The 20807-nt window shown below is 43.5% G+C and overlaps 1 protein-coding gene across 1 annotated transcript; it reads right to left on the reverse strand.

The window, feature by feature from the left end:
• Positions 1–6246: 6246 nt before the first annotated feature.
• Positions 6247–20599, reverse strand: LOC132262574 (G1/S-specific cyclin-D2). The gene is made up of 5 exons (XM_059761873.1): positions 20015–20599; positions 16118–16339; positions 14245–14413; positions 8739–8881; positions 6247–8546 (listed from the first exon to the last, which is right to left on the reverse strand). The coding sequence occupies exons 1-5, from the start codon at positions 20261–20263 to the stop codon at positions 8352–8354; spliced, it is 978 nt and encodes a 325-aa protein (XP_059617856.1). The 5' UTR covers positions 20264–20599; the 3' UTR covers positions 6247–8351.
• Between the last annotated feature and the right edge of the window lie 208 nt (positions 20600–20807).

Here is a 20807-nt window from a genome sequence, read left to right on the forward strand (position 1 = left end):
CGCTCAGGTATGAAATACCTCAAGACGATCACACGGTCACAGTCAGTGTCTCACTCTTCGCTGTTACTCCCTCAATGCACGGCTTCAGTGTGAAATGGCGTGATTATCAATGCCAAAGAGAATTGTAGAAAAATTCCCACAGAGCCAACATGATCCAATGACTAATTGATATCTCTTTGATAGACTTTGAGAATCCCTTGAAATAGAAGAAAATCAATCAAATTCACTTAAACCATCAATCCATTGAAGATTAAATCGATATTTATCATAAGTTAGATAAAGAACTTTGTATTTCAAGGCATGCATGCGGTAAAAGTGTAGCAAATGAGCCCCCATTAAAGGTCCTAAGAAGAAATGTCGACACTCTTCCCTGCCTTTAGGCTCTCTTTGGGATTTCATGGGCCAAAAACAAAGGCAATTGTCCACTGAGGAATTTGCCAATTATAAATTATTTATTGATTTCACCAGCCATGCGGTCCGCCGAGAAGCTGGGCGAGAGACTCAACCCGAAAGATTTCACTTGTGTGAGAAGAGGAGATGTTTCAATGGGAGAAATCACATTTTGGGTGGATGGAAAAATGGCATATCATTCCTTTGAGGTATTTCATGGGCATTTGCCTGGCCTTTTTTCTCTCTCCATTCACCAGGCCCACTTCACACAGCGACGGGGCAAATGATCCAATTCCAGGAAGGATCCTCAGGAGGAGATTTCTCCGGGTCTTCCCATGGAACAAGTGAAAATTCATTGTCGGATCCTTTTGACGGACTGCGAGGTGGAAAGAAGAGAAGCCCCGGGGATGAACTGAGAGTCTTACGAGGGGATTCTCTTTGGGCACTGAAGGAATTTATCAAGTTGAAAAAATCTGTGTGAACAGGTCACGTTTTATCCCGAGCCCGAGTTGAGCGGGAGTGAGTGAGATTGGAATGTGATGCTGTGCGAGTCCTCCGAAAGTCACAATCTCAGCGCAATATACTTGCGTTGATATCTTATTAGGCGATTTGCCTCAATGGCCCGCTCAATTACAAAATCGCCCAATATCTGGGAGTCATGGTAAATAAATCTGCAGTAATTACTGGGATATCTATTAATTTTGCGCCAACGATGCCGAAATAATTGTGGTGCGAAAGTGATCACGAGACGGAATTCTGCTCTGCCCATTCACTGGGATCACCTCCTGGCCGTTCGCCGTCTCGGCAAAAAGCAATTGGAGCAGCCTCTCCCCTGCCTCAGCGCCAGACTCTGGGAGCTGCCATGGCCAGAGCCACACATACCCTCGACGCGGCGCAGCGGCCGAGCTATAAAGTATAATAGAGAGAGAATTATGTATGTTGGAGTTCCTGGAACTGCTTTGGCGCTTTGCAACATGCCGATCGGTTCAATGTTTGTTCAGGTCGTAACCCTCGCCATGGACTTTTTAAGGGAATTAACGAGATCTGCAGCACCACGAATTCCCGTCTTCGTCGCTCCATCGCGCTGAATTTATATCGTGCACTGGGATTTGACCTATTTTGCATGCTTAGACCACCTTTCCGTCCCATCGTCAGCACTCTCCTGGCTGTCATTAATCATCGCTGGAAATGCGATGATTGGTGGTCTTTTTCGTGTGATTTGCAACACTCGCAGTGAATGCAGAGAGAGAATTTTAATAATCCTAAATAGGCCAATGTGACATGGTAAAAAGCGTGCAGTTGAATAGGTTTACTTCGGTGTGGAAAATTTCAGAAAATTTCTGAATATCCCAAGAAATCAAACATAGATTTTTTAAAGAAAAGACTGAACTTGATATTGAGAGATGAAGAGCAGAATTAACTGAAAAAATTCTGAATCTTTCCAATATTTCACACACTCCAATTAAACTCTCTTGACGCAGTTTTTTTGCCGTCATGCGAAGCCCTCACCTCTAGAAGTAAAAGGGCATAAAATGCGCGTCAATTAAGCAGTACCAACTGTTATGGTCTCTTGCAGTGCAAATACTGCGTGCGGTTGAGAAAAAGTGCATGCGATAAAGAATTTTATGATGATACGATATCGACACAGTAATTTATGGGCAAGAAAAATGCTTCTATACAATCAACTTTTATCTAACTGGGTTAGAAGTGACTTTTGTAAATTGAGGAGCATTAAATGCCCGCCAGTAGCTTCACCTTGTCACTGAGCTGTACATTTGTGCTGTCTGGAAATGTGTAGAAAAAAGAGGCACATTAAATTGCACACACACTCGGGTGCGTGCCTTTAAATGCCACACACTTTTCTTTGGGTGTTTCATATCATTTTTCAAGAATCAGCAGCTCTCTTTTGGCCCAAAATTCGCGCTCGCACACACACACAAGTTCGCGCGTATGGCAAGCAAAATGTTTATTAGATACCCCACATGACGATGCTGAGATTCACGGTGGTCAGAAGGATCTCACGAGAGCCACGAGAGGCAGACAAGTGCCGTCTCTGCAGCCACAGACATATTGCTTCATCACTTGGCAATGAGGAGATATAGAATGCTTTATTTACGGAGATTTTGCACCTCCTCCGACTGCATTGCCTCACAAAGAGTGGCTCTTTGTGGAACGGTTCCTCGAAGACATCACAGATCCTTTTTCCCATGAAAGGAATCGCTGTGGGAGAAAGCAAGAGAGGCCAAGTGACACATTGCACCTTGGTGCCAAAGAATCAACTAATACCCTTGTGGCCTGTTCAATTGTCCGGTGTATTTCACAGGAAATTTGCTCGATTTGTTGCGGATAAAGGAGAAAAAGAATGGAGGACTTATGGCCATTTGAATGGATGTAAATCGTGCAGAAGCTCATATTTCATCGCCGATTCTTATCGATGGATTTGAGTGTACGTTTCAACGACTGGCACCATAGCTTCGACAGTGCCAGATAAGAGCTCAAATTTGATTAATAAAAATTGTAACAATTGCCTTTCTCGATTTGTCGACGGCTTTTTTTTCTTTTGCAGCACAAAATATTCAGCAGTCAATCTTAATTGTCCGAAACGATAAAACGGGTCTTCATCTTATCTCTCCCTGTCCCGAAAGGATCTGTTTTCGTGAAAACGATCATGTTAAGTCCTTCTGATCACACAATAAATACCAAAAATCATCCCTTTTAAATGTTTTTGTCTTTTTTTGCTGGCGCGTGAAGAGATATGAGAGGTATTTTTCCAGGAACTCCGAGACAGGCTCATTCATTAATTGAAATCAAAGGCAAAAGAGCCGTGGCAACCCAGAATCCCATCAATTGGCCGCCTCTGAGATGCCAAGAGATGTGTTGGTGCGAATGTAAATCGTCTCCTTCGCATACCATTTTGCCCATATAAATGAATGAACATCTTCTTCAGGCATTCTCCATTCTCTCGTGTTTTTGAGCTGAAATTGGATGATGGTCGGGCTGAGACGGAGCCTCGCAGGAGTGATGGTTTTGGCTGGAGAGCAAAAAGAGGTGCGTGGAGGCGCCTGGTTTCTCGCCTAATTGCGGCTTCCTGTCCAGTAGAGTCTCTCGGTGGACCTCAGAGGATGATGATGTGGCCAGAATCCCGTGGAGATCTGGCTCCACAATCAATTACAACTCCATGTGTGCAGAGGATGTTGTCCACTTGACGGAGAAATGCTCAAGTGGCCACGACAAAAGGGATGGGAAACCAGCGGTGAAAGGACACATAAATTAGCCCCTTTTGCTGACATTTTCTCTGACCGTGTGTGGGAGAAAATGTCCGAGAATTCCCGAGAATTGCTCCACTTGGCCTCTGTTCGGCATCAGCAAAATGAAATATTAGCTGCTGATCATTTGATCCGGTGATGCCGAAATTAATGAAGTCCACAGCGATAATTTTGTGGTCGTATCTAATTTCTTGGTACAGATTGAATTTGCCACAGTCTCGCGTGCAGACAAAAAGCCAAAACAGGGCCAAAGGCCTCAAAGAAGTCCTCTAAATTCACACTGCACAAGCGGTCCACTAAGGAATTTATAGGGGTTTTGGGAAAAATTATATGTAGTGTGTTGTGAATTTAGATCTATAAAATTCACTGTTCTCTTAATTCAATTTCAACCTCATTCTCCCGATACATTGACTAATTTCCCGTGATTTGCAGCTCCTCATCACTCAATTTTATTACAATTATTTTAAACACCGACATTGAGTGTGAGTTAAAGTCAATGTTCAGGTTGTGCATGTAATTACGGTGTCAGGGGTGTTTTTTTCCTCTCAGACTGGCAAATTTACACGTGCAAGTGTAAATTTTCAATTACGAGACCGGCTCATTTTTGAGTGTCAAATTGCACACCTTCAGTCTCACCTGTTATTACACATTTGCGAGTCTCCGGTGTCCTTCCACTGGGTCAGTGCGAGTCCTGGCGGTCGTGGGACGCATCCTAAATCACGGCCCGAGCAAGTGAGCCCGCCTGAATCGCTCCACAGCGCGATCTCACCCCGGATGAGGGCCGGGCCGCGGACGCGAAACGTGAGCTGTGGGTAGAAAAAATTGGCGTATTGCGAAATTTCATTTGGAATTGTCGGTGAGGCTTTGTGATTATGCGGTGCTGCGGAATGGAATGTGTTTTCCGAAAAACCTGTTCACGCTTCTATAATACTGGGGGCCGAGAGGGTATTCCGTCTCTCTTTTAGTGAATCGCGCTCAAGATTCGCAGACGAGAAGCCAATTTCTGCTGCGATGCGGCGGGGAGGATTTGCGGGAATGCCTGAGCGCAGAGAGCGTCTCACATGGGCGAAATGGACAAGAATTACAATGAAGACGACGAATCACTCTTGTGCGCCTCCCCATAACTAGATTGTGAGGCCCAACAATGCCCATGTCGAAGGAGCAATTAGAGGATTCACGTTGAGGTGCAGAGAATCACCTCAATTGAGCGATAAAATTGATAATTTATCCCCTTGACGTGAAACCCAAGGAGATTCCTTATCGTCACCTTCTCCCGCACTTGATCAATTCTCCATAGAGGAATTTTAACTTGTCTAATTAGTGGCAAAAAATTACCACCAACCACTACATTGTATCATCTCTCAGGCAACATTGTTCGGCACGGAGGAAGTGTGATGACTTTCCATGATGAGAATCGCGCTCAATGAGATTTCCAAGAAGTCCTTGCAATATCGCACTTTCAACAGTGCAGCAAAATCTCAAGTATTTATTCAAATTCTTTTCATATAGCACAGAAGATAGCAATATATCGCATTACTGATGATATGAACGATCTCACTGGGTTACTTTTGCTTTCATCTGACGCATTATGATGCACTTTCTCTCTCAAGAAGTCTCACTCTCATTCGCCGGTTATGAATATGGATTTACGAAATGTATTCACGATCATAAGTGGATCATCACGTGAGGCTGACTTGTTGATGTTTGCCGGACTGTTTACATTTTTACGTGATATATTTCAAGGGAAGATGTGTGAAAGGAATTTTGAGTGAAGAAATTCAGTTTCTCATTCACAGTCATATCCGAAATTTAGGAAGTTATGGACAAATGTCGCAATACTTTAATATGTACCTCCAGAGAGACTTGCGACACCTCCAATTTCCAGCAAGAATTGCTTGGCGGAGAAGCTCCTGGACATTCCACTGGCGAGTTGACTTACCCCAGTGGAATTTTCCTCTCTTCGGGCATCGCAGTGCTCCGAATTCTCCGGGAAGATTCACTTTTTCTGCCCGGGCCCCCGTCTCCTGGACCATGTCTCCCGAAAAACGTGGCCCGGCATCTTCAGCAGCAGCGCAGCGACGAAAATGTGGCGCAGAGTGAATGAGGCGAGTCATGAATTTTTCGCGAAATATTTCTCACGGCTCAAGTTTGGTAAAGACCGGGGCAGCGCGGCCGTTTAACTCCAGGCCAAGAATGCAGACATGGTCAGTGCACGAGGACTATAATAAAATGCACCGAAGACGGGAAGTGGGGCGCGCGAAAAGGTGGCACGAGGGCGGCGGAATAATGAAAAATCATCTCGTTTGGCGAATAAACCATTGAGGTCTCAGCTCTTTTTGCTCCTCACCACCGCGCGCCCGGTCATGCTTGTGGATGGGAAGGAGACTTGGAAGAAGATGTCGAGAGAGACGGAGAAACAATACCAAACAGCGACTTTAAGACTTTCATTGTGGAGAATGAAAATTGCATTGTATTCCATGAGAATGCGTTGGGATGCTGGAGAACAATTCCTCACCATCAACCAGCCAAGAACCATGAATTACCGAGCTTGAGCCAAGTCAGGGTGACTCGCGGGGCGAAAGAGGCAGAATTTTCAGGAATTACACTTTTTATTTTTTCTCCACTTATATACAGTTTCTCTTGCTCTTTCTTCATTTTCTCTCCCTCAATAAATCCCTTCTTGGGGGAATTTTTTTGCAATTTATAAGTAAATTATCAACAAAAATACTTAAGAGCGTATTTTATGCCTTTCCTCTTCAAATTTCACCTTCCTTCTCTTCGATTTTTTGCTTTTTTTTCTTTATAAATTACATACTTTTTCAGTCCGGTCTATTTAGTACAGTGTGTCATTTTTAAATAATTTATTATAGTTTATTTATTAAAAAAATTATTATTGCTTTGCTAGTTCTTTTCCTCTCCTACATCATTAACTTTTCAGCTTTTTACCATCCATATTTTTAAAAATATATAAACATTGCATTTGCGATCGCTTCAATTAGCGCTTTAATATGGCAGTTTAGGGTTCAATTGGTTGTTTAATGCAGATGCAGAAAATAAGAAATATTCATTTGTAAAGAAATATAAACTAGAAAATAAAGAAAATACGCAAATATTCAAATAGAAAAATATACAGTTGATACTTCGTTTCATATTTCCTTTGCTATTAGGTATTTTTTTTCTTCCTTTTATTATCCAAAAAATATATACGATATACAATAGTTCGCATTGGTTTTTCCTATCTTCTCTTGTATTTCACACCTGTAATATAAAATTTTAGGTCGTTTAGTAAACCTTTAAATATAATTTTCAGGCATTGAAGTCTTATCTGCTGACATTTTACATATCAATTCACTTCTACTCTTCCTCTTAATTAACAATATGTACAAAAAGTTATATTTTCTCATTATCTGTGTAGTTATAACAGAAGTTATACGTTAAACTTAAACAATTTCTACTCGACTACTTTTTAAGAGTTCCTCTCTTGCTACATCATTATATGCAATATATATATATATATATTATATGTATAAATTTCTATTTCTATGACTATATTTTGCAATGTTTGGCAAATTCTTGAAAAATTTGCAAACATTCCCCAAAAAATCCCTTTTCATCTTTGCACATCTTAACTCTCCTTTCTCCAGCGACTTGGAAGCACCGAAAGTTATTTTCTTGGCAGTTTTATCAAAGTAAAAAAAAGAAATTTATTTAAAAAAAATATATTGGAATATGAGCCAAAGAAAAATATAGGAGATTTGTTTTATTGGTCCTGAGAAAGGAGAGAAAAATGTGAGTCTTGCTAGAATGCCTTCTCTTTTGACTCTGAATAATTGCTAAACTCTACATAGTTAAATTGTGAATCGTTTCTCTTTCATATGTTTTTTTCCGTAAATATATAAATAAGCGTATTGAAATGTTGTTGAAGGTTTTGCATATCCTGGGATGGTATTTTTGTTCTCATTCTTGTATACAATTCTGTGGCGCTCACAATCCGTTCGGATGGTGGTTGTTTAAAAAAGAAGACTATACAATCAATAAATCAGAAGTGCTAGAGACGAATACTTCTATACATCTTCTCTCACCCTCCTCTCGCGAGTCAGCTTAAGTTTTTTAACTAAATATTAGTTTTTTCTCTCGCTCACGCACTTCGGCGGCCCCTCTCTTTAGCATAAGACATGATTTTTTGCTTCCTTCCTATCCCATAAACTATTTCTTCTGAGAAAAATCGATACCAAAAAAGGCACATTTCCCTCTCTTTCGCGCTGCTCTCTAGCTCGCGAACATCGTCTCTCACTTTTAAGTTACAATAGTAAACTTATATGTTATAAAGCTGGTTAACAATATACTACATAAATAGTTTGGTGTTTGGTCCCGAAAGAAAAACATAAGACATTAATATAGATTGACACATACACACGAGAACGCACATTTTTTCTCTCAACATTTTGGGAGCCTACAAACAAATACAGACACTCAAATCTTCTACTCATTGTGAAATATTAATTATTCTCGGCATGAAGAGCATATTTCTCCTGTGATCTATCGGCTTCACTGGGCAAATGACGTGGGAAACTGGGATTCGGGGATCTGTGTTTAAATTAAGGTACCTATTTCAACAGAAATTGTATTTTAGCACCCAACAATTCACTGTGTCTCTCTCTCTCCTGTTTGTTGGTCACTCCGGATGCGTGGCGATCAAAAGTTGATGTCCTGAATGTCCACGGGCGTCCCATTGGACTCCGCCTTGCACTTCTGCGGCGTGCCCGGAACACCCTGACTCTTGATGCAGGGACTATTTGGCGGGGTGTGATAGTAGTACTCTGGCGACAGCAGCTTCTTCTGCTCCTGATACACTCTCTCCATTCGCGCCATACACTTGTTAAGTACTTCCTGTTGTCCATGGCAAAAAAGACACATCATTAGTCACATCAAATCGGCCCCCTGCCTTGCCTCAATCTTGAGCACATTCGTGGCAAATTCCACTTCTGCCATCGAAAAGTAATTTGGCGCTCGATAAAAAGCCTTCGCTCCCACATGCGATCACGGAATGGCTCATATGTTTCGGGGAATGATTATGCTTACCTCCGTAATGCTGCCCTTTAGAATACGATCGACTAACTCGCGAATTAAATAGCACTCATGCACCATGTCACGCTTCAGGCCATTCACGGAGACAACCACACTGGCAGCTGCTATCGTGCTGGGGAGGAATTCACAGAAGTTTTCTGGAAATAACAGAAGAAGAAACAATTTAAAAATAATGCCATTGAGATTTCCGTTGCTGCGCGGTTTTCACAAATGGGATTGAGAAGAGAAATTAAAGAAAAATACCGTTGGAATCAGGAAGAAGACGATTATGGACGAATTTGTGGTTCCTTTCCAAAACTATAGGATGCAGGATTTTCGCACGATCAAACAATTTTTCGTTTTCAAAGTGAAGTGCATTTTTTGAAGAAGTACTTATGAAAGTACTTTGTTTTGCTTATCTTTCCTTATCATTCTTCCTGGCCTCGAACCTTGTCAGTTTACTCATTTGGATTTGTTATTAATATAGGGGGATTACTGTGATAACCATTTCTACAAAGTTGCAATGCAATTCACCTTCATCTTTCTCATCTTCTCAAAGTCTCACACATCAACTCTGATCCTCATCCTTATTGTATGGTCAAAATCGAATGCCTTCTGCAGTCCCTTTAAATTTTAAATGCATTCCTCAGCAGAGCCTTTAAAGATCCCCAGAGAAAGAGAATTGATTACTCCGGCCTGACGTGGTGAAAATCGATCCTCGACGGAGTGCGAGTGAGACAGCAATGGAAAGTGGATGTGTTTTATCATCACGCAGAGCGCGCAAGACAAATTTCGAGGCGCCGACGAATTTGGGATTCCTTTGGCGATCACTTCATTTGCCTCTCTCCCTCATCATCTCGGCGCACACAATGTGCCAACATAAACAGAAATATTGTCCATGTTTCACTCGCCCCACACTTATGACTGCGTTAATGCTCTGGATGAAGGTTCTGGGTGTTGCTATAGAAGCCCCCTGGGCCCGGTCAAACCGCAAAGATGGGCCTTTTTTGCTCGTTTCTTCAACTGTTGTTAACTTTTGCTACATAATAAACTGCGTGCCTCAGCATAAGCAAAAAAATATATGTGCGAGAGTGAAGATCAAGATGAGAGATTCGCTCAGTCTCTCTTCTCATCTAATTTTGGGCAGAAAATACGGCGCATTGTCTCGAGAAGATCCCATTACAATTCCCGGGGCCTCTTCTTCTCCTCAAATGTAAGGATATATTAGTCTATTGAAAATTAGATTAGAGGATGATTGTTTTGTCTTTTGTTATAGATTTCAGGGTGATTCATTTACAGCATTTTGGGCGATGTAAGTAATCCACTTATGGGATTATGACTTGATGGAGGCAAGTCTGATCGGCAGTGCGCGGGACTCGAGCATCTCGAGAGGATTCTCACGTCTTCCAAATGGGCGCCTCTCTGGCCAAAATTGCATGGTCTCCAAAATTGGCCGGTCAGTATCTCGTTTGATCTTGCTCTCGTTCGGACCACGGCAATCAAAGTTGGGGGCTCAGTCCCGTGCAATCCTCAACATCTCACATGCAAATGAGGTCGTGCCGAAAATAACAATAAGCTATTGGAATTTTTCTTGTGTGCATTTTTCGTGTGGTTATTAGCCGGGCGCAGCTCTTTGAGGCTGTGGCAGGCCAGACGCCGCGGATGTGGAATGGGAGAGAGAGAACAAGACAAGGATTTCTTTTCCAGGCGCGCGGTTTACGATTGTAGATCAATCTCACTTGTTCTCCTCATCTTCCTCTCCTTTTTCTCTGCCTCATCCTCACCAATGGGCTGCTGCGCACAAAATATTTCTCGGAAATTGTAATTTGATTTAGTGTAGTTCCTTCTCACGTCGGCGTCTCGCGATTGTGCGGCAGAGAGAGAATCCTCTTCTCACTCTCTCTCGCTCATCCTTTGTTTGATAGAATTGTTATCACCAGAGGAATTTTTCTGTGTAATTTTCTTAACATTCCGTGTATTATGTAAATCATACACGCCGAGTTGAGGGTGTTTCCAGCAGTGAGAGCAACAGCACTGAATAATTGTTGCAATGGATCATATTTATGGTCTCTGCTGATGTTACCTGACCCGCTGGTATGCAATGCGTACACGAGGACTCTTGTGGTCACCACAAATCCATCCACTCCGCCGCGCCCGCCAACCTCTGTGGCTCCTTTAATGTCCAATTGTACGCGGCCATCTCTCTCTCGCGCGCGCCCCACCACCGAGCGCTCAGAAGGAATTTTTCACTTGGCCATTTTCCCACACGAGAGTCGACGGTGGGCAAATTCACTGGTCTCCAGCCATCAAGAGAGCACAATCATCCCGCACCAAGGCAATCCGGTCGCGCGGGATGATGGAGTTTTTGCTCTTCGCACCCATTCTTCAGCCATATTCACGCACACCATATTTCTATACATATTCCAGCTCTCAAAACAGCCACCGACCTCCCTCATTTGCAGCCACACGCTGAAAAAGCGCTCAGGGACGCGCAACATCCGGACACCCTTGCCATACGCGCCACTCCGACCCGGGATAAATATTCAACAACTGGGCATCTTTGCATTTCTGCACCAAAGGCACTAATTACGAGATTTTCTAGTGCCTGAAAGAGACTTGATTGTGCTAAAATGGCAAAATATCGTTATTTTTCCGAGAGGCAATCAAGCGAGCGATATTTTGTCCTCAGTGAAATATTGCATAGACAGAAATTATGTGTCTCAGCAGTGAAAATCGCAGAATGTATACAAAAATCAGATTTTGCCAAAGAGTAGACAATTTTTCGATAGTCAAATTCTTCGCGACACGTTGAAGTTCCTTGAAGTCCTCAGTGAGTGGCCTCTCACCACTGTTGGTGGGCAAAAACACAATTCATTCATGGCAATCGCAAGAATGCAGTGGTGAGACAAAGAACACCATCTCTCATGGTTGAATATCAAAATTAATCAGATTCCTAAGCATGAGTGGAATGCATGCCATCCACTTGGCAGCTTTTCCGCGAAACGCACATGGAAAATTTGCTGATGCAAAGCCCATTATCAGTGAACTTGATGCATGGGGCGCGACAAATTCACAAACTTTGCTGTATCTCTTGGGAATTCTTTCTCAGTTTCCTCCTCAATTCCCCCCGCGCGCACAGAGTGCGCCTTTTTGCAGTAAACACAGCATATATATGCCCAACATGCGCTCGCACACAGCCAAAAGATACGATGAGCGGCGATTAATATAAATTTCATTCATAAAATTTGCCGGACGCAGACATCCGTTGAGGCAAAAAAACGTCACTGCGGCTGAAGCACTCTCAGTGCATCCACAAGAGGCGCGCAGCGCCAGCGCAAAAAGGCGAGACTCCGGCGAGACCCTGGCATCCTCCGGATCGGCAATGTGGCGGCGCACGATGGGCGCTCTCAGACAGACCGTGTGGCCCGAGGGCGCCCCCCTGTTGCACTGCAACGCGCTCATCGCGCGAAATGCAAGATGGGAAAGTCGCAAATCTCAGCTTCAATGGTCATGGGCACTTATTATGTAATAATTATCTAAGGCACATAAACAGCTGACGCTCATTATTTTCACACTCATGTATTCCGAGCAGCGAAATCACACTCACGCCGTCGCCAATTGCCCCACAACATTCGCTGGAGATCAGCTGCATCCGTTGGATGTTTTTGATCTTTTGCGTCCGCTCCTTCCCTCAATGGGGACACATCTCAATGAAATGCTGCCAAAAATTCTTACAAGCTGATTCATCATCTCACGGACCCCCCGAAACCAGCCGGCCACTCTGAATTAGCTTAAGTGATTCACATCTTCAGTCCCTTTTGTCACACCATCATCAATCATTTAACGCCTTCCCGCAGCTTCTTTTCGCATCCAACCAGCCGAGAATCTGCTGAAAGACATCAAGTCCAAGTGGACTGGACAGCCAAAGGGAGATCCTTAAATTATGTCCTCCGCATCGACCTGAAAACCCAGTCATTTAGGACATTCTCCCGAGCTCTGCGCAGTTTGCAGCGAGACAAATTGGTAAGGTTGCGGAGCACCTTCCATTCCCCCTCGATTATCCAGCCCATTTTTCTCCCCACCGCGGGGAGGTGCAGCAATTTCATCTTGTAAATCTCATTAGCGGCCTGGTAAGTCTTTAATCTTGCCACCGCCCCCCTCCAGAAAGCACGAGGAGGGCGGACAAGAGAAACAGCAACAACAGTACGAGTCAATCGCCACTTAATTGTGAATGGATTTTTAGCGAAATTGATTCCAATACAAATTGGCATTTTGTGTCTCTCTTGGCGAAGGCGACCAAATACACACAGTATTGGCCAGATCGCGCGTTCGGGGAGTTGAAGGCCCCCAAAGAGTGGAAGGAAATCGCGGCGACAAAATATTCCCACACATTAATTCTCTTCTTTTAACGTGTTTTCATCTCAATGGTGGTGCCGTTCCCTCACCCGCCCGACAGCGAATGCCTTATATATCGCCCCAGAGATCTCATACCACATTATATGTTGTTATGGATAAAAAATGAAAGTAAATACAAGAATGCAGAGTTATTTGCCATAAGGATCAAGTTTGACTGCGATGCTTTAGCTCACTTTTTGCCCATCTCCTCTTCTTCTCGCTCTCCGTCCTTTTTGTGCGACCCTCGCGCGGCCCATCAGATGAACAGCCAGCCCAGAGAGAGACTCCTCTCTCCCATTCACATAAGGGGAGAAGAAGAAATGACTCTGTGGCCAAGAATGAGACTCCGCAACTGCTGTATACACAAAATATCGCACAAGAGGCACACAAATGGCACATTTGCCAGCTCTCCCGACCGCAAAGATAAGCTCCAGATCTGGCTTTTCCATCTGAAACTCCGCGAATGTGTCCGGGGGTGATTTTAAATCACAGTCAAATTAACTGAAAATCGCTGATGGATTGCAAATTTGGAAACAACCAACTCTTTCATCACGCAACTAATCGAGCATCAAAGTGTCCATTGTCTCTGTGGCTCCTCGAAATCGCCCCCCACCTTGGCCAGGGCACTGCTCTTGCGGCACGGCCACTGATGAGCCCCTGAATATGTACCAATATAGAGTGTCTGCTCACCACCCCGCGTAGTACATAGTCGCGAATGTGTGGCCACCAGCACAGAAGAATTTCGCGATTAGAGGTGTATTGAGCTTATGGTGAATTTTTTAGCTGAGAGCGCCTCTTGAAAATGCTTTTGCGCTATAAGCTCTCTCTTCTACATATGCGGAATGAGAGAGAGAGAGAGCGGGTTTTATATGAAGACGTCGACGAAACTCTTATCCGACCTTGACCGCATCAGTGTCCGTGAAGTTGAGTCTTAGAATTTGATTAAACCACTTTCCGGCGACTCTTTTTTGGGCAGCCACGCAGAAAAGTCCGCGATTGGCGCACACGGAAAGCCGCGCGCCCATTTTCCATCGCGGAGGACACGCGGAGAGACGCGGTGGTGACAATAAAAAGGAGACAAGGAGGTGGAGAAGAAGACAAGTAAAAAGAGAGACTTGGTATTTACCTTGTGCAGCCATCGAGATGAATGTCTGAGCGTGTTCTCGCACTTTGTCCACACGGATATTCATGGAATTCTTGATGTTGAGACGTGTGAGAATGTGCTCGAGGAAATCCAAAGGAGTCACCACCGAGATGTCCCATTTCAGCGTGTTCAGCACCAGCAATTCCCAATTCTGGAACGAGAGACAGAGAGAGAGAATTGAGTGGCAGTGACAGAAGAGCTCCTCGAGATCCCACTGGACCGAGCCAGGAACAACTCAGCCGAGGGATCGTGAGGGTGCTGAAGAGCGGCGAAAAAAATAAGCACGAAATCACAGAGAAATATTTGTTTATCTTTGTCAATAGGATATAAAGAGATACCGAAAATTTCTGTTATAGCATAAAGAAGTTCTTCATTGCCGAAAAGACGAGCTAAGATAGTAGAATTTCAGGAAATTTATGAAACACACTTCCAAGAATCTCACTCTGGACTTCATTTGCAGTGTGATGTTGAAACGTATGAAAGATGTCCGAAACATTCATCATCTCTAACGTGAGTTGAGAAGGAATATCTGGGAATCTCTTGAGGATTTCTTCACTTTAATAGTATGATTTCTCATCATATGAGAAGTTTTGTGACTTTGTGTCGTTGTTTAAACTCTAAATATCATATCCTGTGTTGATTTAGAGAGAGAGAGGGAGAGGGAAAGAAGTTTATATGCAAACAATACAAAAATTCCAGAATTCATTCATTCACAAATGTTGCGCTGACTGGTGAGAGTCGCCGAGAGGCAGAGAAGAGACGGAGGTGGGCAAAATGAGTGAATACAAACGCTAGTTATTTGAATATTAACATCTCATCTTCAGCTCTGCGACACGGAGAGATATGTGAAGATTCTTGAGAAGATGATGTGTTTTCAGTGTGGCAACATTGTATCGAAAAACTGGGATGAAGTATGCAGAAAAATAATATCCTTTAATTATTTCTCGAAGACGAGAATCTTGAGAGGCATAATTTGATTCATTTATCACAGAAATCACCTTTTCAGCGGTAAATTTTTGACTGATCTCCCATCTTTTTCATCCTTTTTCTCACCCAGGCGACCCTTCACAATGCACTGGCTGCGAGATCATCTTCTGCACTGGCTTGGGAAATCATTAATAACCCCCATGAGAAGTTCACCATAAGAAAAGGTGAAGATATGAGGAGCATCTTCTCGGAAAATGATGCGGAAAAAATTATATTTTCGCTCAGGTAATATTAAAAATAGATGCGGAATGAAAAAAACGCGTGTCGGTGTCTCTCTTTTAAGCTGTCTTCACACTCAAACATGGGTCCATGGAGAGGAGTCTTGGACAACAGAAAAAAAATCACCCAAAAGGCGGAAAAAGTGGCCACACAAAAATCTCCGAAAAATGAATTTTGAGCCAATGGTTGAGGAAAAAATTCTCCAAAAACGGTTTTCTGTCCTTCGAGGAATTCCACAGCCGATGGACAATATATATCCTCTCAAAGAGTGTTTATTTAACATTATTAGTTCCATTCTCAAGCTCCGCTTCTCTGTCTTTTTCGGTATTTTCCACTTGAAGTCCTCTTCCCTCAGCCTCCATGGTCACATAAATTTTCATATTGTTCAGTGCGAGAAGTGGCTTAAATGTCCTCCGACTTTTGCCCATTCATATATGCCAACATGTGTTTGTCTTCCAGCCTCAAACACCCCCTCCTCCCTCTCTCTCCCAGTGGCAGAGGAAGTGGCATTAATTTATTGTTTATAGGACATCGCCTAGGGACCTCCGCAACTCCCCCGAAAAGACAAAACGGCCGCCGCACATGAGACCCTCATGATCTCCGCCCGATCGGGAAGGGAAATGGCGAGAGAAAGTGAAGAAATACTCACAATTAGCTCATATTTTGTGATACTGTCGTCGGTGAAGTAGACAAGAACATCCGCGGAGAGGCTCTTGCAGCTCGGCTCGCGCAGCTTCGAGGCCAGCAGCAGGCAGGCGGAGGCGAGGAGCTGCAGACTAGTCTTGGGCACAACTTTCCTCCTCAAGTGCCGATCCATGTAGTTGAGGGCGAGGATGAACACCTCCTCCTGGCACTTTCTCTGCTCGCACAGCTGCAACGAATAACATCGGGGGTGATTTAAATTTAAAGGGAGGAGACTTCACAGGAAATTTAAATGCTTCACACGCTGCGAGAAAGTTTTTTCAGCTATAATGCAATTTCATATCATTTCTGGGAAATTTATAACAAGTGATTGTGACGATGCATGATCGATTTTACGAGCTATTCTGTCACTTGATGCGGAATTACAGATAAAACGGGGCGTTTAGTTGGTCTGTTCAGCAGAAACAACATCTATTGAGAAGCTGCCGACAGTGTATTCCGGGAATTTACCTATTGACATTGGAGCTTCTCAGCCAGACAGCATCTCTGTCATCAGCCAGTCGGATTGTGTGGATGGAAGAGGTAAAATATTGGTCAGTTACAGCTTCGAAATGGCCAATTTTCAACCTATTTAGCAACGTTATCCTTCATGGGCATTGTGAGCATTGTGGGTGTTCAGACTTTTTGTACACTCTCTGACCTTCTAGGAAATTTAAATTAACGTTCCGCGCCTATTTTTGTACATAATTAGAAGATCTTTGATATCTTCTTCTAGAGACTTTCGCAATAAATTCTTTAATTTCATGCTGGCTTATCAATTTTTGGGTGTTAAACAGACTTTTTATCAGACAAAATTCAGAGAAAGTGAGAAGAATGCCTGATTCATAGCCACATTGATGACTTTATTTGAGAAAAAAGGCCCTAAATTTGAAAGGAAGTAGAAAATTTCTAATCTCCTTAGTCGGAAGCGAAGCGACGTGCTTCGCAGAACAACTTGCAATCTTCCTCTCATTCGAGCCTCTTTTAAATCCTAATTGGATTTCAAAGCGGAAAGCAGTTAGAGAATGGATGATAATGGGACTATTATGCCCATTATGTCTGATTAAGCCCCATTCACCTGCCCTACGCGCTGCAATTTTGACTTTGACTCCGCAGAACGGAGAGCCTTCGCAACCCTCCTGATCGGCCCCACCCAAGTTGCAGGTGATATTCCGAAGGTCGCAAATCGCACAGTTCAGAGACTCTAACAGTCGCCGTGTGTATGATTCACTTAATCTTTTGGGAAAAAAGGCCCTATTGACACTGAACAGTTTTTTGCCTCTCTCGCTCAACATTTCTGAATCAGGGATTAAAGAAAGAATTCGTTTGTCAACCTCCACTGTCAGCTGTTTATCGGGGCAGCGCAGAGGAAAGGAGTGGATGGGAGATAGAGAAGTGAGAGAAGAGAGATTACTTCAACCCCCGGAAATTGAAGTAGCGGAAATTGAAAGTGTTACACTGCTAACCTCATGGCAATAAAGACATTCATTGTTGACGCGGCGACCCTTTTTTTCCTGTGCCCACGGACGGGAAATTGTTGAGAAAATCATATACATTCAATGTAGAGATTATGCGACTATATAGTTGATTTAATACATTGTTATCAATCCGAGTATAGTTGGCATGAAAATTGTCATAGAGACTCTTTTTTTCTCTCGCGACTCACCATACAATGTCTGCGTCTCAATTTTATGCTCAATCGACAAATATTTTAGCTCACAGGCCATCTAATCAGTCAATGCGATAGCAGCTCGTCCACCCTTTTTTCCAACCCGATCGCGAGTGGCCCATTCAATGTGCAATATTTATTAATTATATATTGGTTTTACGCAACCATTGCCCTCTCACTCACTCACTTTTCCCCATATTCCTCTGAGACTATATAGAGCAATTGCTACATTTTATATGGACACAACATGTGTATTTATTTACACAGAAATTGATTAGATTATTTCCCCAGTGGGAGATGATAACATTTCTTTTTTAAAAAGAACTGTGTCTTATATGTAGCAGAAAAATTTTCCCCTATATACATCGCATACTGTGGGAATTATGAATGAAAGTATGCGGAGAGTGCGCACTGAGGAGAGATTTATGCGAGAGGGTCTGCGCCAGCCCTTTATTCCGCCACTAGAGAGACACCATGAGAAGTGGAGGGACTTTGTTGGCGAAGGAACCCGCATTTTTTCACGCCAAAAGTGCACCCATTTCACCCAAAAGAATGGCCCGGTGGTCAATTTATGCCCTTTTTGCCCAAACAACACAATTTGCCCTTCGCAGCCCTCAGTCGCTGACCAATTTTCAGGCCAAACCCGGGAAAGCATGAGGCGAAAGAAAAAAAAAAACTTAATTACACGAGACATCTGCATTCACGCACACGATCGCTCTCAACTAGAGTCACCCAAACCAACACATGCCTTGCTTTCTCACAAAGTGTGAAAGAGGTATGAAACTCTCAGGGAAAAAAAGTGGTTAGGTGTTACATGAACTTTTTATTTAGCGTCTTTTTTCCGCTCCTCAGCGCTTTAAATTCTCATGACTGGCTTATATCTATTTATTTCGGCGTATATACACATGGAAAAATTATGTGGTCACTCGCGCACCAAACGTATGAGTCGTAGAAGAGTCGCTTTTAAGTGAAACATGAATCGGACATTTAAATTTTAAAATACCCACTGGTGGCTTTTTAAAAATGGCTGAGCCGCGCAGAAGAGGCACAATTTAATTTCTGTTGTATTGCAATATCGCCCATATTTACAACGACTTGCGCCTCACTTATCGCGAGATCGGCACATTTTTGCGGCGGCCAATGACAAAAGGGGTGGCAAGGGTTAGCGACGGTCAGAGCGCACCTTTCTTTGCTGTACTTTTAAATCGCCTCTTAGCCACTGTGCCCGATCAGCAAGATCGAGATCATAGTTTTGATGATCAGCAGAGCAACTATGCGCAGACACATGTTCTATTTATATGAAATTAATAATTTAACTTTATTTTTGCTCCTCGGCTGAGCTTTTTTTCTCCGATAAATTCGCCAAATTCGCCAAATCGCCAAATAAAAAGCCTAATTGAACCCCAAAAAACCGCCGTGAAGCGCCCATTGAGGCTTTTTCCAATAATAACCCCAAGTATTCCAATTAGCGGACGAAATCCTCATCGAACTATGAATAATTGCCAAATTTTTCTCATGCGAGCATCGCGAATAGCACATGATTTTGCACTTTGATCACTCCTCTCTGCGAAAAATGCCTTTCTGCGCAACTTCTCAGGCGCTCTTGTATAGTTTGTTCTTCGCCGCAGAAGTGAAAAAAGATCTCCCGTGTTGGTGTGGATTGTGTGCAAAAACTTTTTGCTTAGAGGATCACATTGCCTCAGTCCTGACATTCCATAGTTACACTAACAAGACAAACTGTCAGGGAAGATATCTTGTTAGTCTCTCATTGGGGGAGAGAAGAAAAGAAAAGAAAAAAAAAACCGAAAGTGACGAGAGATCATCCCAATTTCCGTGGGCATAATTCTAAAATTAGGTGTGATTTTGTCGCAGAATATGGGTTGGAAATTAGCAAACACCTTCGGCGATCGCCGGTTCTCATTACCCGAAAAAGAGACAAGACGGGTGGAATGACCACGCGAGGTTCATTGTCTGTGAATTTTTCAATTCCCTCCCCGTCCGCCGCGTGTCAATATTGCCTAATGGTTCTGACAAAACTTGTGTGGCTCTCCTCTGAATTTCGCGAGAGTGAGAGATGTTTTTTATTTGGCTTCGAGTGTCTCCGCGTCAGCAGAAATAGCAGATGATGGGTGAGAGTGAAAACGTGGAGGCATCGCGGTGTGTTTCGTGGGAAAAGGGGGAGAATTGGGGACTCACCTCCAGCATCCAGGTGGCCACGATCCGCCGCATGTCCTCCGTGATCTCCTTGGCGGCGTAGCCGGTCATCTGCGGGGCGGTTTCGGACTTGAGGAGATTCTCGAAGCAGCGATCGGTGAGGAAGGTGGGGTCCTTCTTGGCCGTCCGCACGTAGTAGGGCCGCTTCTCGTAGCCCCTGCCCGTGTATGACTGATCGAGCAGGTCGTCGTTCTCCACATCTGACTCCAGACAGTACAGATCATCCATCATGACGGTGATCTCACGCGCAATTTCACAATATTATCGCAAAAGAGAGTTGCCGATTATCTTCCGAAATTTGTTAGTCAATTGGCTGTGATATCAGTGGCTCAAATGATCATAGCGAGATGCAAAACACTTCCAAGAGTGATCCTTCTCGTTGGACAGTTTGTCTTCAACTGATTCACTGTGTCATCTCGACTGGGCCGCTCTCGCTCTCTCTCTGCGGATAGTTTCTCCTCCTTCGCTATGTACACAGCCTGAGACTTGGTCTCTCTGTTATTTCCGAAAAGGAACAAAGACTCGCATACAACCACCGCCGATCGCTCACATACAAGGGATCTTTAAATGCCTCGCTTATCCTAAGAGCCAGTCCGGATGGAGTACCGGTGATTTCGCAGAATTTCTACTCAATTTCGGGCGGCTCTCATTACGCGGCTCTGCTATTATTTTTTTTGCTCCTACTGCGTATCAGTGTATTTGAGACAGACACACTTTTGCGAAATTCTCTTTAATTCTTTCCTTTTAATCACCACAGACCAAATATGTTTAAATT

Source organism: Phlebotomus argentipes, unplaced genomic scaffold, assembly GCF_947086385.1.
Source record: "Phlebotomus argentipes unplaced genomic scaffold, Phlebotomus argentipes genome assembly contig_15, whole genome shotgun sequence".
Classification (NCBI taxonomy): domain Eukaryota; kingdom Metazoa; phylum Arthropoda; class Insecta; order Diptera; family Psychodidae; genus Phlebotomus; species Phlebotomus argentipes.

Bases quoted from the DNA above. Each gene is read 5' to 3' on its own strand.
- LOC132262574 (XM_059761873.1), bottom strand. From the start codon at position 20,263: ATGATGGATGATCTGTACTGTCTGGAGTCAGATGTGGAGAACGACGAC. The intron at 14,414-16,117 runs GTGAGTATTTCT...CTCTCGTTCCAG, and splicing joins TCACAAAATATGAGCTAATT to AATTGGGAATTGCTGGTGCT. The intron at 8,547-8,738 runs GTAAGCATAATC...CATGGACAACAG, and splicing joins TAAAGGGCAGCATTACGGAG to GAAGTACTTAACAAGTGTAT.